The sequence below is a fragment of the Protopterus annectens genome, chromosome 17.part0 (genome assembly GCF_019279795.1).
Source record: "Protopterus annectens isolate FY-2018-M chromosome 17.part0, PAN1.0, whole genome shotgun sequence".
In the NCBI taxonomy this organism is placed as follows: domain Eukaryota; kingdom Metazoa; phylum Chordata; order Ceratodontiformes; family Protopteridae; genus Protopterus; species Protopterus annectens.
In genome coordinates this window covers 590528912-590555834 of record NC_056751.1, presented here as the reverse complement: position 1 = coordinate 590555834, position 26923 = coordinate 590528912, and the positions used below count along the sequence as shown (strand labels likewise).

General features: G+C 38.8%; 1 protein-coding gene across 9 annotated transcripts in view; it reads left to right on the top strand.

Annotated features, from left to right (window-relative positions):
• The window catches only part of BRSK1 (BR serine/threonine kinase 1), a 1260562-nt gene extending 1233915 nt beyond the window's left edge, over positions 1-26647 (top strand). For all 9 annotated transcript variants that reach the window (XM_044059120.1, XM_044059119.1, XM_044059121.1 and 6 more), the window contains exon 19: positions 18751-26647. In XM_044059120.1, coding sequence (XP_043915055.1) covers positions 18751-18911 — 161 coding nt within the window. In that variant the 3' untranslated portion in view covers positions 18912-26647. The remainder of the gene's footprint in view (positions 1-18750) is intronic.
• The last annotated feature ends 276 nt before the right edge of the window (positions 26648-26923 follow it).

The window sequence follows — 26923 nt, the reverse complement described above, 5'->3', positions numbered from 1 at the left end:
TCCAATAATGTCAAACTTTAATTGTTACTAATCTACTTGCCCTTGTACCTTTTTACATGTCTCTCAACAAACAATGCCCTAAACTCTCAAGATTTGTGGCCTAGACTTGTAGGCAGCTTGTCTCCTTGAAAAAGTAAGAACAGAATGTGCAACTGCTCTCAGCTGTAGATTTCTCAACTCACACTGAACATGTACTTGCTAAAGGAAAACTTTTTACTGCATTCACATTCTTCTCTTATTTTTTAAGCCCACATACCTAAACAAACAAAAAAATAAATAAACAAACTGTTCTTGAATTAAGGCAAGGGCATTTATCTAGACATTCTTCTATGCAAAAGTAAGAGAAAACATCTAATCTGTACATATATTATAATCAGTGCACTTTTTCACCATATTATCTACCCAAACAGCCCCAAGTTACAGGATATTAACTTAAAGAATGCTTTTGTCAAGCCTTTCTTTTATTTTTGCATTGCATTGCAATGCCTACATTTATTAAAACTGATACAAAGTATGTTTGATTTTAGTATCTTTATCACTAACAAGTGGCTCTGCTCCTGCACCAAGCCAGGCTAATACCACATAAACCCACATCAAATTTCATCCCCTAAATTTTATAATCTCCATGTATACCCCACTCCCACTTGTTAACACCACCTATCAGCTACTTACAATAAGAGTATAATTTGATAATTTATTTTCTTTTGTAAGGGTATACATATGTACACGTATTAAAGTATACTCAAATAATCAACTAAAGATGGACCCCTGCCCTCAAAAAAAAAAAATGTACACATATATATATATATATATATATATATATATATATATATATATATATATATATATTTATATATATATATATATAGATATATATAGTTCCCCTTCACAAAGTCGAACAGCTACAATCTCAAAAGTCATATGGTCGAGACCATATGCTCGAAATTGTGGAAGCTCGACTCTGTGAATGGGGAATGGCATACAGGACAAAATGGGAGCTTTCCTTTTCTGCACTGTAGTGCGATCTCGGAGTTGGAATAAATAAGTAGTGGGGTGTTAGTGCAGGGGCTTGTTCTGCAGAAACACTTTGTTGTGTTACGTGTTTCTGTTTTTTGGCTCCCTTTCACGAAGTCGAGCTTCAGAAATTCGAGCATATGGAGAGAGAGAGAGAGAGAGAGAAAGAGATATGACTTTACTCTATTGTAATAACTTTCTCCTTTTCACTAAAGTGCCTATTGCATATTTTTCTTTCTTTATTGTCTCTAGATTTTTCTGTTAAATTCTATGTAAAACTGACACTGTACCTGTCAATGTTGTTCTTGTTTTATTGGAGCTTTTCTCCCTGAGCCTCCGCTGAAAATGGACTATCCCAGTCAACAAATGTAAAATAAAATAAACAAAAACAGTCACTGAAAAGTCTTACCCTCAGCCCCCCAGGTTAGATACCCATGACTATATACTAGAGAAATTTACTTTATTATACAACATGCAATTTATATCATGAAATATTTTATGCATATTATGTTTAGAACAAAACTAGTTTTACTTACAGTTAAATTTTTAGTGTCCTCCTGACATTAATGACATGAAGTGGGGTATATGTTTCTCAGTCCACACACAAGTTTAACAGCGTCACCAACAGTCCAGTCTTTCTCAGCCACTTTTTCATATAAAGCCATATTTAAAAAATGTGAATGATGCTTTATAGTCTCACATTTATTCATTAATTTCAGTATTGATGGTCTCCTTCCTGTTCATGTCTATCTCTCAAACCCAGACTCTGGTTCAAATCCAAGGTACTCCCAGTTGTTCTAGTCAACTCCTGTGCTTTTTTCTGTTTCTCAAGCCTTTTCCTTTGGAACACTGGAAAATGTTCCACTGGCAAAGTCTCCATATGAGGTTTATTGTCAGAAGAATGAGAAGCAGACTCCCCTTGTGTTTGATGAATCAGTTTTTGTTGGACAAACTTTTGTATTTTCTGTTTAGCCTGTTCTGAAGACAGCTTGATACAGCAGCTTAACTTGCTTCTCGACATTCCTCGATTGCTGGGATAAATGTTCTTCTATTCTGCTTGTACAGTGAATAATCATTTTCCACAAATACTTTACTTTTTCCAGTTTTTTATAATTTTCCAATCTACCGCAGTTTTGTCAGGATCAACTCTCTGTGCTGGTAAGATTGCATCTGACTAATACAGGTCTTGGCTTCTTTCTTATGGCCAGTTTGGAACATACACACAATGTGACCTTTCAGTTAACAAATCCTACTATGGAATACCAGTCCAGTTGCTTATTTGTACTTTCATAAAATTGTTACAGTCCTTTCCTTCCATTTTTTTCTAGTATAGCAGAAAATCTCATGTTTTCTCTGCGTGCTCTGTCCTCTAACTCCACCATTTTTTGAAGCAGGTCTCCTTGAACAGTTTCATATTTTTCCAGCTTTTTCTTCATTTCAACCTCTGATTTTTGCAGATGTTCTTCGTGTTTCACTATTGCAGTCATCACATTTGGGTTATCCCTGCCAGGGTAGACCTCGGCCGGCCCGAATAAAAGAGACTTAGTATTTCTGTGTCGGTTGCTGTTGCTTGAACACTGACGTCAAGTTGTCAGTAGTATAAAGTAAGGCAGCCGACACAATTACATCAGTCTTTCTTGCCATGGAGCCCAAAGCAGAAGTGGTTTGCACGAGTGCAGGTCAGCCACTACCTGAGTTTCGTCTGCTGAATTGAAGTTGAAGTCTTCTAAAGCTAGGTACCCCATTGGAGATCCTATTTTCTTGCACTAACCGATGTCAGAAAAAGTTAATAATTGTCTCACCTGTGGAAAGCAAATACCACACCGAGACTTTCAGTCTTACTGCATCACTTGTTTAGGCCCAGACCACGATGTTTCTCATTGCTGCTTCTGTGGTTTGTTCAATGCCAGAATTATCCGTCGTCGGGCCCTTATTGTAGCCAGATATTTTTGCTTACGGTGCTCGAATTCCGATATGGTTTTGTTAAGCCATCCAACAGCAGATCTTCTGAAAAAAATGTAAAGATAAAGGCAGAGACAGAAGACTGCACAGGTCCAAACCTACTGAAAAAGTTTCCATTAAGCTACTCATCAGTTCTCCGGTACTCAGTGAGGCGCTTTCACAGCCCCTGATGCCCTCTTCTGTTGATTCACAGGCTGCTACCGAGACCCTTTTGGAGTCCGGTATGCTTGCAAAACTCTTCTTCGACTAAGGATCCTGCAGTCATATCAACCATGGATGGGTCCGGAGCCACTGAGCAGGCACCAGCTTCCGAGGAAGACCTTTGCACTACCGAATCTCGAAACAAACCGTCTTTTTTCACGACTACCATTCTTTCTAAAACTACTGACTTGCTCAGGCCCAGGGTACGAACCACATCCAAGAAACCAACGATCCACTCTCAGACGCCTGCTACATTGCCTCAGTCTCAAATGTTTAAAATGGCAGAATACCTTATCATGCTGATCAGGGAAAGCAACCCCTCCAAAAGGAAAAGAGATCTGTCCCCTGTAGTTTTGTCTGAACAAGACTCAGATGAATCTGATGCATTTGAATATGAAGACATGCAACCCCTTCTCCACTTATGGGGATTCCGATGCAGAGGATTCCATTCCTTCAGCCTCTTCCCCAGAGGATTTTTCCTTTAGGGAAACCCTGCATACTTTAAGGGAGCATTTCCAATGGGAGAGTCAGGACTACCCTCAGTCTAAAAAGAGACTCAGGGAATTCCTAGATTTTCCACAACACATACCGTTGGCCATTCCCCCAGTCCTGGATGTTGAGGAGGATGTTTTCCTCGAATACAGCTTGACTCCTGATGCCCTTCCTCCAGCTCCCAGAAAACCAGACAGGTACTATAGAATCCCTGACTCACACAAATATCTTTTTAAAAATCCTACAGCTGACCCTGAGGTAATTTCTCAAGGGCCAAAAGGGATTAAAGCTGCATCTACTAAGAATCCCACCCCCTCAGATAGGGATTCCCGAGCATTTGACAAATGGTGTAAAAAAGTATACACCTCAGCTACACTTGTTATCAGGGCACACAATTGTCAGTACCATATGCTGAAATTTCAGCATCATACCTTAGAACTCCTAAAACAAAAAATGGCTTCTTTTCCTGCTTGGGCAGAATATAAAGATTTACAAGAATTAATGCATTCTGCAAGTCAAGTAACTAAACACGCCTTGCACTGTGGCTTTGATGCCCTAGAAGCTTCTTGCAGGGCAGCAGTCACTGGATCTATCATTATAAGGCATACATGGCTTAAGGAACAGCCCCTGCCAGACCATGTCAAATCTTAATTGTTGGACACCCCTTGTACAAAGATAACTTATTTGGCACTAAGGCAGAAGAGGTCTTAAAAAAGATGGAAGAAAAAGCAAAATCTATGCAAACAGTTAAGGATTTTTTGCAGGTCCGGACCCTAGGTTCAGCAGGCATTGTCCCTCCAAAGACTGGTCCTTTCCTGCTCCCAGTAAACCAGCCCAGCCTAGGCCCTGTGGAAGCAGACCCCCCCAGAGAGCAGCCCCAGGGAATGCAGAGATCTAAGCAGTGGACTTCCTCCACTTCAACAGCAGGGAGTTCTAAGCCACCCCCTTATGGTAAGAACTCACAATGACTCACCTCCTCTACCCCCTTCCTCTGCTCTCCTTCACTTACCCCTTGGAGGAAAACTCACTTTTCACTTAAGCACCTGGGCCACCATTACCAAGGACCACTGGGTCCTGAACATTGTGTCTCAGGGATAAAAATTTTCCTTCCACACCCTTCCAACCCCAAAAGTGTTCCCAGACCTACCACCAAATCAGTGGGCAAAGCATATCCTTTCCCTGCTCTCTATGAGGGCAGTAGAGCACGTTCCTGCAGAACAGATAAGGCCAAGGTTTCTACTCCACACTTTTTCTGGTGCCAAGAAAAGAGGGCACCGGGCACCCCATCCTCCATCTACCATTCTAAACACCTTCCTGGTGATCCCAAAATTCAAAATGCTCACCCTCCAGCAGCTGCTACCCATGCACTCCAAGGACGCTTGGCTAGCCATCCTAGATCTAAAATAGGCCTACCTCCACATTCCTATCAGGGAATCATGCAGGAAATATCTCCGCTTCAGGGCAGGATCTCAACACTTTCAGTTCCCTGCGCTTCCCTTTGGTTTATATACTGCTGCCAGAGTTTTCACAAAATGTCTGACTCTGGCCAATGCCTTTTGCAGGCAAAGAAATATTCGGATTTCCCCATACTTAGACTGCCTTATTCAGGCAGACAGCCAGGGAAAGCTGCTCTAGCACCTGACCTTTGTAAAGACCCTGCTAGCCTCCCTAGCGTACACTATCAACGAAAAGAAATCCAAACAGGTGCCCACCCAAAAGATAATCTTCCTGGAAGCAAGTTTGGACACAGCATCCCAGATGGTATGCCTTAATCCAGAGAAACAAATTTTCCTGAGAGCCTACTTCTCTCAACTAGCCACCAGGCGCCAGCTGACTGTAAGGAAGATCCTGCAAGCTCTGGGGTTCATGGCATCTTGCATACTACTAATTCCATATGCCAGACTGCATATGAGGAAACTTCAGTGGTACCTAAAGAGCCTTTGGTGCCAACACTTTCAAGACCTGGAAACTCTTCTACCAATAATTCCTTGCCTCAGAAAAGATTTTCTTTGGTGGGCAACAGCATGCTCCCATAACAAGGGAATACCTTTCTCCTCACCCCCGCCACCCAGACCCTCACCACAGATGCATCAGACTATGCTTGGGGTGCACACCTGGATGGCAGGTGCATACAGGGCCATTGGAGCCCATAGTAAATCCCTCTGCACATCAGTCAAAAAGAGATGATGGCTGTGCAGCACGCCTTTATAGTTTTCAAGCCCCTTCTCTCTCCAGGGGCTCTCCTGATCAAACAGAAAACACCACTGTGATGTGGTATATCAATAAGCAGGGAGGGACTCACTCCTGACCTGTATGCAGGCTGGTCATGACCCTTTGGCACACAGCCTCTGCCATGCAACTACACCTGTTAGCACAATTCCTACCAGGCTCTCTCAACTCTCTGGCAGACCAATTAAGCAGAAATCTTCTGACCCACATGAGTGGCAACTCAACAGAAGTACTTTCACCCTAATAACTCAGAAATGGGGAACCCTGAAGGTCATCCTCTTTGCCTCCCACACCAACCATCAGCTCAGCAAATTCTGCACCAGGGGGCATCACTGCATGACTTGGAAAGTGGATGCCCTGTCCTTCCCCTGGGTCAATCTATCAGTCTATGCCTTTCCTCCCCTACCTCTCATCCCCAGGGTACTGCTCAAAATAAGGGAGGAAAAACCAAGGGCCATTCTTATAGCTCCAAACTGGCCCCAGCAGCACTGGTACCCCTTGCTGTGCAGCCTATCCCCACTACCCCCATGGCATCTTCCTCAGATTCCAAACCTCCTGACCCAGAGGGAAGGGGAATTCATGCATTCCCCAATTGCAGACACTCAGTTTGGCAGCTTGGCTTATTCCCTAACCCTGAACCAATCTGCCAATCTCAGTAAGCAGGTTCTGGATGTTATCCATGAGGCCAGATGCCCTAGCACCAGAAAGTCTTATGCTGATAAATGAAAAAGGTTCTGCACCTGGATCCAGGCTAAGGGAGCCAATGCAGCACAGCCCTCCCTCCCTCTCATCCTGGATTACTTAGCTGACCTACTACACAGTGGCCTCTTTTTCTCTTCTATAAAAATTCATGCCTCTGCTATTTCTGCTCATTTTCCCACTGAGCAGCCCCTTTTCTCATACCCTCTAATCAAACAGTTCCTAAGAGGGGCTAGCAACTTGAGGTCACCCAAAAGGGCCCCAACACCAGCTTGGGACCTTAACTTCATATTGGAAAAGCTCACCCTGCCCCCTTTCAAACCAGCTTCTTCTGCAGAGCTAAAATTTCTCTCCTGGAAAACAGCATTCCTTCTGGCCATCACTTCAGCCAGAAGAGTCTCTGAGCTGCAAGCACTCATGGCTGTGGAACCCTTCATCATCTTCTATGCAGACAGGGTATCCCTCGGAACTAACCCATCCTTCATGCCCAAGGTGGTGTCCAGTGTGGCTCTCAACCAAATCATTAATTTGCCCACCATTTTTCCTAACCCCCAGAACAAGGGGGAAAGGATTCTTCACTCTCTAGATGTGCATAGACAACTCAGATTCTATCTAGACAGGACTAAATCCTTCAGAAAGTCTGATCAATTACTGGTTAGCTTTGCTATAGCGGCAGAAGGCAAAGCCGTCTCCAAACAAACCATTTCCAAATGGATAGCACACTGCATCCATTTCTGCTACAAACAGCATGGAAAGCCTCTCCCCAAGGGGGTCAGGACACATTCCACCAGAGCAGCCTCCACCTCTGCAGCTTTCCTCAGAGGAGTCCCCACCAAGGACATTCTGGAGGCTGCCACCTGAATTTCTGTTCACACTTTTACCAAGCATTACCACCTGCCTCTCTTCACCATATCCAGGGCGGAATTTCCTCTGCAGTCTTGCAGGGCATCCTAGCCAGCCCCTAGTTTCATTGACTGCCTCCACCCTTTTCCTCAGCTTTGGGAATCAACCCAAATGTGATGACTGCAACAGTGAAACATGAAGAACATAGTACAGTTGTGTACACTTACCATAAATGTAGATGTTTGAGTGTATTCACTGTTGCAGTCCTGGTTTCCCTCCCTCCATTCCTCTTCTTCTCTTTCTCCTTTTAATACCTTTCTAACTTGCTGTACTCCTTGCCTTACAAGGGACATTTTATTTTCCACTGGTGGGGTTTCTTCCACCAGAACCTGACCTCCTATTTGGGGGCTCCTGACAGGTTAGGGCAAGAAAAACTGATGTAAAGGCATTGGCTGCCTTACTTTATACTACTGATGACATGATGTCAGGCGTCAAGCAACAGCAACTGATGCAGAAATACTAAGTCTCTGGTATTCGGGCCGGCCGAGGGCTACCCTGGCAGGGATAACCCAAATGTGATGACTGCAACAGTGAATACACTCGAACATCTCCATTTATGGTGAGTGTACACAACTGTACTTTTTATCAGTTCAGCTGAATAGCTGTTTAAAGCTTATTACATTTTTCCCATTCTTTTGCTATGTGAATTGATATACTCCTTCAGTGTTTCATTTATTTTAATCAGCTCTGAACACATTTGATTTATTTTTTCCTCTAAGTTATTGGAACCCATCTCTTGTACCAAAGCTGGAGCTTGAAATGCTGTTGCTGAAAAGCTGCAGGATTCTTCCCAGTCTCTTCACCTTTTTTAGCTGATTTCCTTTTAGCTTGTCTAAGTTTCTTCTTTGCTGGCATCCAGGTAGTGTGTTTACTAGTCAGTAAATGGATTTTACTAAAAGTGACAGAATTACTATTCCTTATCTCTCAGTTTTTTTTCCACTTGGAGACCTGAAATTAAGCTGTTTATAAGTGTACAGGCATCTTGGAAGTCAAGACTTGAAGCTTTAAATTTAGAAATATCGGAAGGGAAACACATGGTGACTTTTATGTGAAAATTGATGCTTGCATAGGTGGGTAGAAGGGGTTAACATAAAAACAGCGCAACAAATGTGTGAGACACCATTTTTGTAGTCATTGCCAGAGGATCTTAGGGTATAATTTTCAGACAGACTACAAAATTTCTACATCCAGGGTGGTTACTGATTACCTTTAAGTGGCCGGCATGACATAATGCCTAAGAAAGGGCCAGCTTGATGCCACAGATGTACCATAGCAAGGGGGAGGTGAGGTTTAGTCATGATTAGAAGAATGAGAGTAGTGGCACCTACGATGTGGAGATGTTTTGCATGTAAGCATGTGCAGTTGAGTCATTTAAAGGTAAATCACCCAAGTAAACTGGTTGTATATGAACCACCTGATGGTAGTGATGATAAATGTAATAATATTACTTGTTGCATGGAAGCAAAAGTTCTAGCACTGTGATTCTTCTTGACAAGTCCCAGGGTTACTTCTTTCTCCTGGTCAGCTTTTGCATAGTTTATGAAGAACTTATATTACAAGAGGTCTGATCACCTGTTACTGTGCATGTACTACCACCACCTACCAGTTGCATAACCTTCTTCATGTTCCCAATTTTTTTTGTTACTTGTGTGGTACTGAATCTTGATCCTACTATCACTGGTGATGTTTCTCACATTCACATGGCATATACAGATGAAACTGTGTCTTGAATTCCTACAATCCTGAAATTCATATCCCTCATTCCTATCTTTTTAAGAAGGTGCAGTACATAACTAATTCCCTTCAAATACTAAGCTTTCCAGTGTACCGTCTTATCCTGAACTTTAATATTACAATTGTTCCAAAGCAGTATTTTTGAAGTAGCCAGTAAAGAGTCTGGAGAAACTTTAAATGTATGAACTAACATTTTTAGTACTTCATTATCCTGCTTGCTTTCCCAACATTCATTAAAATCTTTATACTGCCAAAACCACAGCCACAGTAGAAGCCAATGCATACGAGTTTAAAGTCAGGTACTCCAGCCTCCTCATCTCAGCATACCTTTAGCAATCCTGTGACCTTTTCCATTCCATACAAATTATTGTAAAGGGTCTGGATTTGGTCCAACCATCCACTGGCCTTCCCATTCAAGGGAATATGGTGACTGACATATAAAACTCCTAGGAGCATCATTATCTGAATTGCATTTATCATACTTAAAGAAGAAGTCCTAGGACCACTTATCTAGCAGCTGGGGGAATTGTATATATAAATATATATATATATATATATATATATATATATATATATATATATATATATGTATATATATATATATATATGTATATATATATATATATATGTATATATATATATATGTATATATATATATATATATATATGTATATATATATATATCAATTCACATAATTAACTTTCACTGCATCCTTCTTAGACTCAACTGTCAATAAACCCGAATATCTAGCTTTGGACCTCCTAATAATCTATTCCTCCATAATAAGGAAGACTACTTTATCAACTGTAACCTGTACATTTTTAGCCAAATTACATTCTAATTCAGAAACCCTCTTGTTTTGTTCAAAAATATTTACTATCCCTGGAAGCTTCACATCAAGACTGCTTGTTGCTAGCATACAGTCATCAGCTAACATATGAAAAATTATCAGCTTAATAGGCAATGCTTGTAAAAATGTTTGAATCTGCTGAGCTGAAGTTTCCATAGGCAAAATAAAAACAATTGGGGAGAAGTGGTATCCATGCCTTGTACCCCATGAGACTGGCATTTTCTTTGCCCATTTACTACTAAGTATATTCCTGCCTTCCAAAATAAAACCTTTATGCAATTCACAAATCTACTTCCTAAACCTACCTCTCTCAACACATTAAAGAAAAAACACAATTCCAGTTAACTGAAAGCTTCTTATAGTGAAGAGGACCAGTCCTGCTTTATCACATCCCTTCTTTTCTGCTTCTAGAAAAAAAAAAACTCTCACTACTCACCAGTTAGTCTCTGCTATTCTCCCCTTAAAACATTCTGGCTTCCCATTAGAAAATTAGGCAAATAAGTCTCTAATTGCCTGACTAAAACTGCTGCCAGAATCTTAGCATCCAGATTTATTAAATAAATGGATCTGTAATTGTCTGGCAGGTTTCCATCTTGCCCACCTTTTAGGTAATAAAATCACCATGCCTTTAGTAAGAGTCTGGTAACTCCACTTGCTCAACACCTTTATTAAACAGCTTAACCAAATGTAGTACCAAAATATTTTGAAACATGTTATAGAGGTAAAGCCATCACTACCTGGGATTTCCTCATCATGAGAGAACTTGTGGGATCTAATCTATTGTCTGATGAAGTTCAGTGTTCGTTGTTCTGAATGAAAGTGCTTGCAATTCATTAAATTACATCCTGTGACTTGGCCTGTGAGCTTAGTTTGATTTTATATTTTGGTTTTCTTATGAAGTTTGGGTTATTCTTTAGTTACCAGAAGGAAACTGTAAACTAATTTCAGCAAAAACTCACTTATTTATCCACTCGCTAGGTTAGCCAAGTGATAAATACTGGTGAATTGCCTATTGACTACTACCTGGCTACTGCTAGTCCAGATGCTTGTGATTTCAAAAGTAAGATGAATGAGAATGGATTACTGCTCTACTTATTGCAAAGTACAATAAACAGTGTGAATATGTGAAAGAGAGAGTAACAGATGCTTTGGCAATCTAAGGGGAGAGCCTTCCTATAGCTCTCAGCCTTCCTTCTCCAAAACGTGAAACAGTACCTCTCATAATCTGAAACAAATAGACACAATGTGTAACAATTACTAGCATCCTGCTAACAACTTCAACTAGGAAGCAAACAGGATGCTTAAATGTGTTTTATACTTTGTCCCTCATAATGCTGTGCACTTAAGAGTTATGAGCCTTCCTATTTGTTTATTTATTTAATTAATTAATTAATTAATTAATTAATTAATTAATTAATTAATTTAACATTTGTTGATCAGGAAAGTCTGACTAGGACAAAGCCTATTTTCAGCAGATGCTCTGGGAGAAATGCTCCAGATACATGTCTTTGGAATGTGGAAGGAAACCGGAGCACCCATGTGAATGAAAGAAGGACATGCAGACTCTGCTCAGAAGGCACCCCATCTGAGAATCGAACTCGAGAACCTCTTGCAGTGAGGTGATACCGTTAACCGCTGCAGCACTGCGCTGCCCATATTTAGAACTTTACTAGTGTGTGCAGACAAGATGAGAGAGCTTCCAAAGCTAGATGTACAAAATAGCAGGCAGGTGGGTTTAATAGCAAAACAGAGAAATGATGGATGTGTGAGAATTTAAGTGTCACGACAACAACAGGTCAGTGGCAGCTCCAAATGTATGAAGCCTCTTCTTTCTCTGTTAATCTTAAATAATAAATACTAGATCTCAGCTGCTACCACAGATTACCTAGCCTTAATCTCTTTCCAGTCACAGTAGAGAACAGAAAATAAATATTTAATTACTTATCCTAAATACTGACTTTTAAAACTTGAAGATAAAAATAAATTTAGAATACATCAAATGTAAAGCAAAACAAATTTAAGGTAAATCAAACCTCACTAAATAAAAGAATAAAAACAATGCAAGTTGCAAACCTTAAATGTAGAATTCCAAAGCAGCGGGTCAGTAGCAGTTACAGAAGATTAAAACCTTTTCTTTTTCTAAAAATATAATAATATTAATAATAAATGCTACTTCTCAGCTCCTCCCACAAATCATAGCTTTAACCTCTTTGCAGTCAGAACATGGAAGAGAAAATAAATATTTCCTAATCTGTCCTAAATACTTACTTTTAAAACTGATGGCAAACATCTCATCAGCTGTTCTTCATTTCATAAATGAAAATACCAGCAGGAGAAGAAATCATACTGATCACTGTCTGGATATACCCTTGTACTTCAGTCATATCCTTAGAAGAGAGGTTTAATACTTTAACAGAAGAAGAAATACTGAATACAACAGATGGGTTATTCAGATAATTTCAGAAAGTTATTTGATAGAGTTTCAGGAAATACCCTGTTCTGCTTTTCTTACTCCGACCTTATGATTATCAGGTGCAGATTGCTTTAATGTTTATGGAATAGTTCCTACAAAAAATGACAATAGAACGGTTGTAAAAAGCAATAGAACGGTTCCCAGACAAACAAGTTAAGATAAAATTTTATTCCAGACTATTTTTAGTCTCGAAGAACAGATTTAGTGCCCTTTATTACCTCTGTCAAATATAAATAGATTTATGGTGGCAGTAAAGTTCAGAATGGTAATGTCAAAGGATGTGCTACTTTTTCATAGGGAAAAATTCTTATATAACAACTGTAGACATGGAAGGTGTGTATCTTCACATCACAGTAAGGCCTTCTGACCGATGACCTGTATTAATTGTAAGTTTCAGAAAGATTTGAAGATTTTCAGTTTCTCACTCTTCAGTTTAGTCTGTCCGCAACCCTAAGAGTATTTACATAATGTTTACTGTCAGGATTTTTATATGCCTACTTTATAGTAGATCACACTCCAGAAATTTGCAACTACACGCTGGAGCTCATTTTAGTGTTGTCTCAAATGTTAGACATAATCATAAATTGCAGGAAGTCCAGTTTTAACCATTTACAGGCAGTGACCTTCCTGAGGGCTTTAATGGAGTTAGTTCAGGTTTTCTTGGGACACATTAACCTGCATTTTCATAGCTCCCCATGCACATTATATGAGGAAAGCTCACTAAATATTGAAGAGTCAGCCACAGAGTCTGTAGAAGCTTCAATTCCAATACTGATGTCAATAAGAAAGCATTTTTATGGCAGGTTCCCCTCAGTTTAAAGGGAATACTACTCCTGCTCACCAGAATTTGATAAACCACTCCTCAGATATATACGGTGCCTGGCTTCAAGGACCTGATGTTGATCCCCATAGAAAAAAAATGTATTTAAGTCATTCTAAAAGAGAAGAAAGTAATCACAGCAGCTTTGGGGTCTTTTCAGGAGGGGATCACTTCTGATCAATGCAGACAATAGTGCCCCAATGTGGTACATGAACAGCAAAGAGTGGAGCATGAGGTTTTGTCAGCTGTGTATGGAAGTTGTATTAATTGGCAATGGGTAATTTGACAGAATTTGTTTCTATTTGTAGTGTATCTTCCCAGACAACAGAATATGTTGACATATTCCCTCAGCAGACAGATGTCCTGAGCTCGTCAATAGCAGGTAAACAATGCAGTTTTTCAACAAATGGTAAATCTGTAGAGCGTGCTCAATCTAGACTTATTTGCTTCATATTAAAATGGTCAGCTGCCAGGGTTCTGCCCTCTAATTAAGCACCAGGGTACTTGGAGAATAGATGCGTTATTTTCCTCGTAGGTTGATAAGTTCGTGTTTAATCTTACAGCCAATGAGATCATCAAGAAGCTCAGAAATGCCAAGCACAGTACTGATGGGAGATTAACAATGTCCCCGTAAAGATTTTTCCACATGTCCCAGGTAAAGATTTGCAGTCACCCATCTCAACAACTAAATTGGTTTTAAAGGATGTGAGAAGAGTAATCTGCTAGATATGAAAGGGCGCCCCAACCAATTTAACAAATGGTGAATGTTTTTGGTGAGAAAGCATTGAGGTCTAGCAGACTGTATAGGTGATTACCAAGGTATTTGCCAAAGGGGCATTGTATTCAGTGACTGGACTAAAAGGGAAGGAATAAAGTGGAGCAGTAGTTTTTTTGGATCCTAAGGAGATACCATGAATGATAGCGTATGCAAAAAAGAAGTATTTACTAAGTACCACAGTGCATGGCAGCTAAAAGGAGAGTCTTTTATCTACAAAAGTAGCCAAGTCCCTGATGACCTGGCTAACTTTGTTAATAGCAGACTCTCCTTAAACAAAGGAGTTAATGTATGCTTTTTCTCAAGTATTGCATATTTAGAAAGTACTTCTCAAAGTAGGACAAGGAAAAAAATTATTATTATAGCCCAGATTTGGCCAAGACAGACTATGAAGCTCATTGCACTGCCTCAGGTGATTCTAAAGAGGACCTTATTAACTTAGTAGCAAGGCATAGTACTTTATCCAGAATTAGAGGCTGTCAGTTTTTCATCTTGGAAAGTAATATTTTCATTTCAACAGTGGTTGCTTTTCATAATGCATTCTTCAAATTTTCAGTAAAGCCAGGAAACCAAAGACAAAAAGTCTTGCTTTTAAACTTGGATAGGATTTGTGATACCTTCACAGGGATTTGACCCACTCAGTTACCCAAGTCCAGTACTATTAAGTTCTTTGCTTCATGAGTCATAGTCCTTATAATAATAATAATAATAATAGTAATAATAATAATAATAATAATCTTCATATTCCTCTTTCAAAGTGCAAGTTTCTTCAGTGGCAACATGAATCCCTTTTCTCCCTTAATTGGGAAAGAGTTATTTACTTGTTTGTTTATGCATTTATTTTGAGGTACAGTTAAGGTTTCTAAAAATACAATGTTTATTTTCTTGTGATTTGAATTTTATGGTGAAAAAGTTGACTTTCTTTCCATATAAAACAACAGATTCATGGAGGAGTCTGTAGGAGACTGATTTCAGAGAGAGCACTGTCAGTCTATCCTGATAACCAAGATTTTTAAGGATGCTTATCTTTTAATTATAAATCTTTGAGTATTTTCATGTTGAGTAATATGTTTAGACAAACATGGGCCAAAAAGAGCATTATATTTAATAATAGGCCTGATGAAATACAAGTAGAGGGGAATTAAGATTTTTTTTTAGATCTGGTGGAAATTAGATGATCCAGATAGGTTTTCCAAAGTGCTATGGAGGCGCAGTGGTCAAACAATAAGGAATTATCAACATGAGTGCCTAGATCGCTTACAGCAGTATCTGATTGGAGGGGTGTGTCACCTATATTGTATGTGAAAATGTTTTGTTTACTAAAATGAACTATGCTACCTTTTTCACATTTAATTTGAGATCAGTGTCCTTGCTCCAAATGTTAACATGGCCTAACCCCTGTTGGAGCAGTTGTGAGTTATTTGGAGATTGAATAACAACACCCAATTTACATTTTTCTGCAAGCTTAGATATTCATAGGCCAGGATTGCTGGCCTTAAGGTCTGAGAAATAGAAGCCAAAAGGAGCGACCTTACACTAAGCTGTATGGTATACAACTTGTAAATTTTTTTTTTTTACTTTCAGAATTGGCACTATATGGGTTTTGTCAGATAACCAAGTAGATATCCACAAGACGAGATAAGGATTTATATTCAGATTTACAAGTCTGCCAATACTGCCTGCATGGGGAATGGTGTCAAAGGCCTTTCCTAGCTCAAAATTTGCTGTATGCACTGCATAACCACTACACAATACTTCAATTACTTTTTCAAAGAAATTTATTCTTAAAATATTTGTGCAGGATTTAGTTTTAAATAGTAATGGCCTATGTTAGATTGAAAGGAAACCTACAAAATTAAAAATACTTTATAGCTATATAGATATTTGATAATTGTTAAAAAGAACAGCAAATTTCCTTATAATGAACAATCTGTTTACTGTTACTGAAGACTTGATTGACTCATCCAGAATAGTTTGGGTAAAGAATGATCTTACTTTCTTAGTCTTTGTCAGATTTTGATCATATTACTGAAGCTATTGATAAAGGCTGGACAGTGCACTCTACGTTTTAAATGTGATTAAGGCATTTGCCTGACATTCCTCACATTAAATGACTCATTCCCATCTAAAAGCCTGTGTTTAGAATAGCCCTCTACTTACCTGAACACAGGGTGATACTTGGACTCATTATCAGCTGTAACATGAAATGTAACATCTTCATATCTCAAAGACTTTCTTGCCTATGGAATAAATTTACCTTCTTAATTAAACTCAGTGATATTTCTTGTTTAATAAGCAAAATTTGGTAGTGTGTGTTTTAACTTTGCAGACTTGATATTTTTGAATAAGCAGTGAATTAACCAATAATCACAAAAGTACCCATTTCAGAATATTTCAACCATGAAAGGCCACTCAAACTGCTGTCGTTATAATCCACCATTATCTGTACTCATCAGTTATGGCCACTTTATTGATTGTGTACACACATCACATCTGATTTTGATAAAAATGGCCACAGTAAATTATTTCAATTTACTGTAGACCTGCAGAGACAGACCAATGACATTTTTACGTTTGTCAGCTAAGCAAAACCACTCATTTTTATCCACACTTTATTAAAATGTTTATGCCCATTTTTTGTTATGAAGAAATAAATTACTTGTATTTTAAATAACTTTGGATGACCTACATGAAACTATACATGTATACAGATCACTAATATCACATCATAAAACCCAGCCATGTATAGCACAACTTAAATTATTTATAAGAGCACAAGAAATATTACCTGATAAAACATGGTCAGTAAGGTTGTTTCATCTGGGAATAAAGAGGTCATAACATCCCTGTACTCCTCCCTTATCAGACCCATTATCGAGTATACTGCCCTGTTTGGCATATACCTTGCCAAGCACATGCAGCAGTTGGAGAGGCCACAGAGGTTCCTGACCAGGAAAATCCAGGGTCTCAAACACCTACCCATACAGATAGGCTAAAAGTCCTGTCTCTGTACTCAGTCTCATACAGACTGCTCAGAGGTGACCTGTGTCTGGCGTACAAGGCCGTCTCAGACTCAGCCTTGATGGAGTTGCTGCATATATGTAAGTCAAACTCCACTTGCGCAACCCACACGCAAGGCCTAAACCTGGTCTTTGACATTAATAGAACTTGATGTTGGGATAGATTTGTGTCTCAACGACTTACTCATCTGTGGAATAGACTCCCTCTCCATGTCAAGCAGAGTACCTCACTAGCCCTCTTTAAGAGGAACCTGGATAACTGGATGGGAAATAGAAAATATGCCCCTGGGATCCCACTTTTGTCCCTGCTGGACAAGGAATACAAGTGCTGACTTTGTGGGAACATGGATGAAATTGTTGGCTAGGCTTATAAGGGCATCCGGGCCAAAAGTCTAGTATCGTCCTATGAACCTATGAAAAATTGTATGGCTTTCTAAAAAAATAACAATTTGAGCCAGCCTCTTATAAGGAAAAAAAAAACAACTGAAATTAAGTGCAGGATGTCCAGTTTACACATTACGCATCAGGGATCGGGCAGCCTGTAATATGTGATTTGAGCAAGGGCACTCAATTTTCATCCACCTGTCAGTCTTTTGGATGGCTTACTAGCTGTAGGTCTGGCCCAGAGACAGGGAAACTTGGGAGAGTAAAATTTGTTAAAGAAGGTTTTAATAGCCACAGTCTGAAAGGCTTGCAAGATGCATGTATCCATATGAACGTACAGTTCAACACTTGATATGTAAGTGGTATTCACTGCACATTACTAATTAGTATAGCTTCCTTCACTGCACAGTACTAATTACTATAGTTTCCTTCACTGCACAATACTGATTAGTATAATTTCCTTCACTGCACAGTACTGATTAGTATAGTTTCCTTTACAGCACAGTACTAATTATTATAGTTTCCTTCACTGCACAATACTAATTAGTAAAGTTTCTTTCACTGCACAGTACTAATTACTGTACTTTCCTTCACTGCACAGTACTGATTAGTATAGTTTTCTTCACTGCACAGTACTAATTTGTATAGTTTCTTTCACAGCACAGTACTAATTACTGTAGTTTCCTTCACTGCACAGTACTAATTAGTATAGTTTCCTAAGACTAAATTGCTGCAGAGCAGGAACCAATCAGTGAAATTAATTGAAGATGGTTAGGATATTGGCCTCGAAGACAAATACCAATATAATCATGTGATAATGAATTTTAACATTTAAAAACTGAAAGAAGGCAGAAAAAATGGGGCCAAGCTGAATAAGTCAAAGGAAATGAGGAGCAGATGTTGGTGAACCCGCATGAAAAGATGGTTTTGTGCGCAGTTTTATTTTTAGGGGTGGACACGTGATACATGCATAAAGGTACAGCCAAGGAGTGGAGGGAGCCCAGAATAGATATATCAGACCAATCATATTGGTATAAGAATTCATTTTTAGACTGTGGGATACATAAAGTGGCCTAAAATTCTGTAAGAGTCCTACACTGTTTGCCAGAGAGCAGAGTCCAAATTATTAAGAAAATATTAGTTGCTGCTGGTGCTGCTGCTCTGTTTCTCATTTTGTTTTGGTTTTATTTCAGATGAAAAGAATGGTCAGCTGAGTCGTCCCCCTGGCACCCCAACAAGAAGCTGCCCAAATTCCCGAAGATCTGAGTCTGAGGGATCTGAGCACCACAGGAAAGGCTCGATCAAAGACAAAAGTAAACTTTTATCATCCAATGGAACACAAGCACTGCCATGACATCACACAGGGAAATGTACAAATTGGCAGTATTACTGTGAAGATGTAAATATTTACAAAACAAAAAACTGAATTGAATGTTAATACTATACTTCTTTTTTTTAATCCCATTATCGAAGGAAGTCGAAGGAGAAGACTTTACTTCCTTTCCCATAATCCTTTGTCTTCTTTAGGAACTATGGACAATTTTTCTGTTACATCTATATTTTTTGTTGCTGTTTGAGTCTGATTGGATTACTACAGAGGAAGCACCCAATTGTGACTCTTTATGCAAGATCTACAAAGATATAGCTTTGGATTTTTTTTTTCTTTTTGGGTTTGCATTATCTGGTGCTTCTCAGGTGTAAATGAATGAGATACTTGATTTTGTGTGTGTGTGTGTGTGTGTGTGTGTGTGTGTGTGTGTGTGTGTGTGTGCGTGTGTGATTATGTATGAATGTGCATATTTATATCTGAGTGTCTGTGTACATGTACACAAATTAATGTATTTGTTGGCAAGGAGAACAAATATGAGTATTTGTGTACATGTTTTTGTTGGCAAGGGGAACATGAACAATGGCATACCACCATGATCCCTAGCTTTATCAACATGGGAACATTTTATGTCTGGAGTGACTATGAGGAAGTGTGCTTTGCAGTGTCCTCCAGTCTAATCAGATTGCACATGTCATTTTAAAACATTTCTCAGGTTGCAGTGGCAGAGCTCAGAACTTCTCTTCCAGAGTGAAGCAGACTTGCGTTCGGTGCATGAAATCAGTTGCAGACTGTGGATTTTTCCCTTCTTTGCTCTAGACTTGCGGGAGTGCAGCAGGGGTACCTCAGCAAAGATCTGTATTATAATTTTAATCAGAAACTTGTGCTGTGACTCTGCTTTATGGCTTATTGACTGAGGAGAGTGGAGCTCAAGAAACCTGCATGGGGTTATAAAGATGTGGCAGGTAAATGTAATGAGACTAGAACTTCACATGTCCCGAGCCTTGGCTTGCCTTTGTTGGTCTCTCACATCTTCTGTCATCTCCTCTGCAGTTGTCTTTGCACTGCATAAATGATACATTGTGAATAATGAGTTATTTAGGACTTGCCCTTCATGAGGTGGTTTTACCCTGAACATTAGGGACGTCTCATCTTGTACACTATGAATAGTAAGGTTATTCATAAAAATAATGCAGTAACCATAGTCTGTATCCCCCCGCAAAAAGTTTGTGATTCAGGCCCCTGCTTCATAATAAATGGATGAGAAGCAACTAATGTCCAGCTAAGAAATGGATGGATTGTATGAAAGAAGACCTGTGACAGTCAGGCATGTCTGTCAGGGAAGGTAGGAGAATTGCATGAAATGAAAGAGGTGTCAGCAGTTGATGAGATTCTCCAGATCTATGTAGAAAAATGGAGAAAGGGGGTTGATGAGGATGAACCAAGTGTCCAGGCCACAAAACCAAGTGTGAAATGTCCACATCACTTTTATTTGAATGGCAGAGTATTGTTACTGTTTTATCAGTGTTTTCCAGGCATTTGAGACTGACAGTCTTTCCCTACACTGTAAGGTCATTAAGAAAAAGGGAAATTTGGTCATCAGACTAGGAGTCACTTCCAGACATTGGACTAACTTGTTAAATTTGCCAGACCATATGCTAAATCCTGCATGGGCAGTGGGGAATTCTATGATGCATCATGAATCCCATGCATATAATGATTTTCATGTGCCTGAGCCTTTCAGGATGCTGTTACTGTCTAGTCACAAGGCAGGCCTTACTTATACCTTGAAGTTCATCAGTTTTAGGTGTTAGGTTGTCAGTCCTTGAATTAACTAAACATGATTATATAGAAGGAAACAAACAAAATGTCATTACTTGCTGCTTGCATCCAGGCAGTTTGAGATATGCATACTAAAATATTGACCAGTCCTGGTAAGAGTGAATGACTGTGTGGAGCTCTGATGTAAATTACTGACCTCCTTTTGGGGAACATAGCACCTGGAGTTATTACAGAATTTGGGTCAGGTAAGAAGCCCAAAGTATATGGAGCACCTTTTTCTTTTTTTTTTTTTTTTTGTACGTAATGAAAGCATGGACTAAAACCGACTCCTACTTTATGACCACAATGTTTGGGTGTTTGCTACTGTTGTATACAGTCTTGTCCCCTTTCAGCTTAGGTATCACAAAATATCTCAGATTCATGAAAGGCCATGTTCTTTATGGAGGGACAAAAACTATGCACTTGTTTTCTTTTTTTAGTTTTAGTTTTGTAGTAATAGTTTCATTTTTTTCATGTTTGGGGTGTGGCTTCCATAACTACTTATCAAAGGCAGACTCTGTTGATTAGGATTTCTGAAGAGAAAGAGTAAATGAACCATGGAGTGGCAATGAAAAAAACATCAGAACCTGGGTTTTGGGCCTGTGTTATCAATTGTTAGATAGTGAAGCGCTTTCATTTTAAGTGGACAAAAGCAAATGCACCAAGGATTAGAATCCCTGAACTCTATTCTCTGAAAAAAGCCTGCAGGAAAACACTTTTTAAGGTGTTTTTGCAGGAGAGCAAGCCCCCACCCTCCAAACGTATATATACCAATTCATGGGTTCACCAATTTGAAGAATGAAGAAGCTCCTCCAAAGAGGGCATCACTACCAGCACAACTCACCGACACTCGTTTGCTGTGGAGGATCTCCACTCATTGAAGGGGTGAGCCTTGGGCAACTGAAGCTCCAGCATCCAGTCTTCATCTACCAGTAGGTTACCCCCAGTCAAGTATGTGGACAAAACTCCATAATAGGACTATGGAGGGCTTTACCCCTTCTTTTTCTCTTTTTTCCTCCATTTCATAGCTCACTTATGTATGTTTGATAGTTTCATTTAGAGCAAGGTAAAAAAAAACATCCATTTTGTGACTGTTATGAAACTGGATATTGATTCTGTCTGTTACCTGTCCATTAACCTGTCTGTATATCTAGAATTGTGCCATTTCATCAAAGAGAAAACTGCTGCAGAGAATTCTTTTCATTTAACTGCAAAAATATGACTATCACAGAGTTGATCCCCATCTTTAAATTCTGACAGCCATAAAATGTATTGCACAGTATTCATTTGTACTGGCATCCACAGCACCCTTTTGCAAGACTGAAGCTCAAACTGAAATCAAAATACTGAAAGCAGTGGAAGGCTGGAATTCAAAATCTTGAAACATTTCTGAATATATACATAGCAAAGACAAACATGAATTTAACACACAAAAGGAAATTTAATAATCATAGTTTTTTCATTGAAACAAACTTTCCCTCTGCAGAGGGTTGCACAACCTTTGGTTTAGAATTCATATCTAGAGGGGTATGGAAGGCACAGCTGCTCATATGGGGATGCAGAGTTGATGGGGGTCTGTATTACTCGAATGAAAACTGAAATGCGCGAATCCCGTTTGAGTGACACATAATGAGCGAATGCCGCAAATAACGAAGGAATGAACAGAGATCGCACAAGGGAATTCTTCCCTTTACTTCAGTGGAGTGCGATCTCGGAGTTGGTATATTTAAGTAGCAGGGCTGTGGGGGGTGCAGCATTAAACAGTTAGTGACAGTTTTCGTTCCTTAGGTTTTTTATTTTTGTGTTTCGATGTTTCCGACTTTCGCTCACTTAGTGTTTGCTCAACTGGTGTTCGCGCAATGGAGTTTTTGTTCGAATAATATAGACCCGAGTGATGCTACTATAGTAAAAAGCAATATTTATTTCATTTGATTTAGCAAGTTCATCCTGTGTGATCTGCACTAGACATCTTTATGAGGCACTATGAACTGGATTTTTTCTTCATGTCCAGATATTCTTTTGGAGCTACTGTCATCAACGACACGCTTTCATAAAGTGGCCATCAAGAAGGACTAGACCTCTCTCCTAAGGGTCACTGAAGATGGGTGTCCTTGGATCAGATACTGAAGTTATAGGTACTTCTTACCATAATGACAACACTGTAGGAAGGGGGTCATTCACTGGCAGTATACCCCCTTTCTGTCTTCCACATTTCTTCCCATTGCTTTCTTGCCTTTTTCTTTCATGTTTGTTAGGCTTCAGCATTTCACTAGGAATAGAATTAGAAAGAGGTGGTACCATGGAATGTGATAAGAATGGGGAAGATGAGAAAGAAGCCTGCAGAGTTTTATCTGATGAGTGGTATTAATGTTTGCAGCATGAGTCTAGTAGTTACCATAGATGGTCAGTCATGTGTGTAATTACTTTAATTTTCATTTGTTTTTAGTTGTGGCCAAATAGTTTTGTAATTCATGCATCCCAAAACATTCCCATTCAATGAAAACAAAATACTTCCATGCCCTGTAGTCTGAACACTTGCAATGTGTAATGGATTAAGGTATGGCTTGTACAGTAATATCTTTGCAAGAATGAAGCTTCATGAGAAAATCCATCAATTCCTAGCTAATACATGTTCATTTCAAAAGTTTTCCCTTTTTGGAATCTGCTAAATATCATGAATTCCACCTCAGGTGCAGGAAATTGCAGTCAGAAGGCCAGAGACAGGCATTTGTTCTATGGTAATGGTTTATATGGGTAGGCTGCACCTCCCTGCATCAACTTATGGGTGAGTTGTGTCTCCACACTCCCCGATACTTAATAATTTCACTTCTGAGGTCATCATTTCTCAGGCAAGAAAATATTTTTTTTTGAGAAACAAATCAAGTATTTTCCTCTCTCTCTATTTCTCTCTCTCGCTCTCTCGCCTTTTCCTAAAGGTACCGCTTTTGAAACTATATTTAATAGTGTGATTTGAGTATTTGCCTTTTGGAAGAAGAAACAATATTCCCTTCCCATTTTGTTATATTAAGCTTTGACAGAGGCTGAGTTCTTCCTTTATTTAGGAAATGCTTGCCTTCTTTTGTCAGATACTGCAGAAGTGGAGGTAATGAAAATATCAAGTGCAGTTTTGAATTTCATTGAATTCTGGTAGTTGTGGTTTATCTGTCTACCCTCAGAAAAGGACTTCAAAAATAGATGGAGGTTTGTGAACTCAGGGAATGTGAACATTAGAAGTGTTCGGCAACAGGAAGTGGAGGACAGTTAAAATTTGCAGATTACTGCTTCCTGGTTAAATTGTTAACTGATTTCCCAAATCCTCTTGTCCATACCAGAAAATAGCTTCCCAGTGTGGTGCAAATTGCAAGCTAGTTGTACCCGTTTGTCTGTTCTTTCCAAGCCTTCTTGACTGCGTCGTATGTAATATTCTGTATGCATGATAAGAGGAGAAGCACTGAAATACTGCAAACCTAACAGTATAGCCACTTTTATTTTTACTGCTTTTTATTGGATTATTTATTTAATTTATTGTTTGGTCACCTGATGTTCTGATTATTTATTTTAATTTTTTAAAATAATTTTGATTCTAAACTTGGCGTGAGCAGAAAGGCATGCTGGCATGCAACTTAATTCAAATTGTTGGTTATTTTTGCCGAAGAGGTCTTCAGGAGTGCAAGAAAGATTTTTTTTTTATTATTTATGAACTAATTATTTAATTATTTTTGTCTTAGTTTTTTTTAAGTGTTCTCATTTTTGTTGAACTGTGTTTAAGAAGTCAATACAAACAAAGACAAAACAAAAGGTTGCTGTTTCTAAGGATGTACATTTGAATTCAGATCTGGAAAGAGTTGCCACAGCCTTTGTGAACCTCCAAGAAAAGGGATGTGTCAACAGAAGATACAGCACACGAGACCTGCATCTGGGAATGTAAAGATTTTCATAATTATGTTTGACTACGGAATAATACTATATGAGAAAACCTGGAGTGCACTGGACAGAGAATACCTTTACAGCATATTCTGGGTGGAGGGGTGGTGGGAGAATCTCTGAAATGTTACAATTAAAATACCCCCAAGAAAATTGCCAGAGTGTTTTTGGAGGCACTTTAACATTTTTACACATGTAGCTGTAAAATTAAAGTTGATGTAACCATGATTCCAATTCTGAAGAGAAAGTAAGCTGGATAGTAGGAACTGCTGTTCTATTTCTGTCCTCCTTAATCATGAAGCAGCAGTATTTCTTAGCCTACAAATGCAGAAGTCAGTTGTGTACAGAATTAGTTCTGATAATACGCACACACACACACACACACACACACACACACACACACACACACACACACACACACACACACACACACACACACACACACACAGAGACAATTATGTATGCGTGCATGTGTTTCTAAGGAAAAACATTATAATACTGATTGAGTAATGTCCTTCATTATATTTTATAATACCTGCAGCCTCACTTGAAAGCAGTAAAACCTGCTTAGACCTAGTTCATAAGCATAATCAGTAACACTGATGTGTGCATTAAAGCATTTCATCGAACATCTTAGAACCGATTTGTCTCTGCACACCTTTAAAGCATGCATTAAAATTCCTTAGTGTACTGCTCAACAGATTCTTATATAAATACATCTTGATTTTTAGAGTTTCAAAGCCCCTCTTTTGCTGGCTGCAACCTGTATGAGTATGTCATTTTTTTTTCCAGTTGCTGCCTGCCATTAAAACAACATATTGGTACTCTTCTAGTAAATACACAGTATGCATCAGATGCAGTACATTGAAAAGTAACTTTGAAGAGACAGAGGTTTAAGTATTGCTAATGGCAACCATATTTAATGATGATTAGTTTTCCAGTTAGTAATAAAAACTGTTCCCCAAAGTAACTGAAAGGGGGTAAAGCATACTGCTGCTGAATCTAATTGTGTAAGAAATATTGAATTAAAAACTGCAGTGATTTATTTTGGATGGCTGACAAATACTGCTGCTTTGAATAAACAATAATTCAGACCTCTTCTTCATGAAAATGTGCTGACAGCTGGGGCAAAATGGGTTAAACATGTTTTAAGATGCTCAATATTCAGTAAAATAAAAAAAAAATGCACATAACCTGGAATATTGTTTGAGAAAAACGAACATTTTCAACACTGACTGTAAAATATTTTTCTGGCATGTTGAGATCACCTAAGCCACACTTTTCAGTTTCTTATTTGAGTATCCCATCATCTTTCTAGAATTACCTTCTAGAGTCTTAAATCTGTCATTCCAGCAAAGCTTTGCGTACTGTCCTTAGACATGAGGTGTAACAAGTGTCTTTTCTTCATTGTAACTCCCTCATTTATGGTATGTTTTCTTCTGGGCCCAGGGATTATGTCTTTTAGTCCTGCAGTGAGACTTGAACTTGGCCATAAAATGCTGGCATGTAACTAAATGATAAAGTGGACAGTGGTGCACTGTTCTAAAATGTATTGTCCTTTTTCATGAAGTATAAGCTAACACCCTTTGGGAAGCACATTTCTCATCATGTCAAGTACCATGGAGTGAAGAGAATCCCAAAGCGTTTGAGGAAATTAAATTCTGTTCCTATTATTTTTCTTCCACCATGTGGGGTATGTTGTAGTTTCCATATTACAACTTCAGGATATGACACCGTCAGATAATAGTATTTGTTTTTGCTAACTGAACTATTAGACAGGCACTCTAAATTTATGACTAGAAGGCTACAAAGTCAGGCTATATAATGGAGAAGATAATTACTGTATTGTGATTGGCAATGGAATCATGTCGGATGATCATGCTTATAATACAGTATAACTGTATGACTGCTCAGGCTTCCATTGGAGCCTTTGGTGCTGTTTCTGTCATTGTATTTGCCTAATCATTTTCACAATTACTTTGTGTGGCTGTATTGTGATAAACATATTATGGCACATTCAGTCCCAGCAACAGTACAACTACAATTATTCTGAAAACAGCAGCCCTTGTTAGTACAAATTATAACTGAATCTGCACAGTATCTTCTATATTACAACCTTTGTTTTCTTCTAATACTTTCAGTTTTGACTAATATGAAGTTTGCTATGGTATTTTCCCTTGCAAATGAAGCCGTAGTGAAACGGTAAGAGAACTTACAGTATTTTGTCTCGAAAATGAACTTTAAAATATTACAGCCAGATTTTCTTCACTCAGATTTATTGCACTGCTACTTTG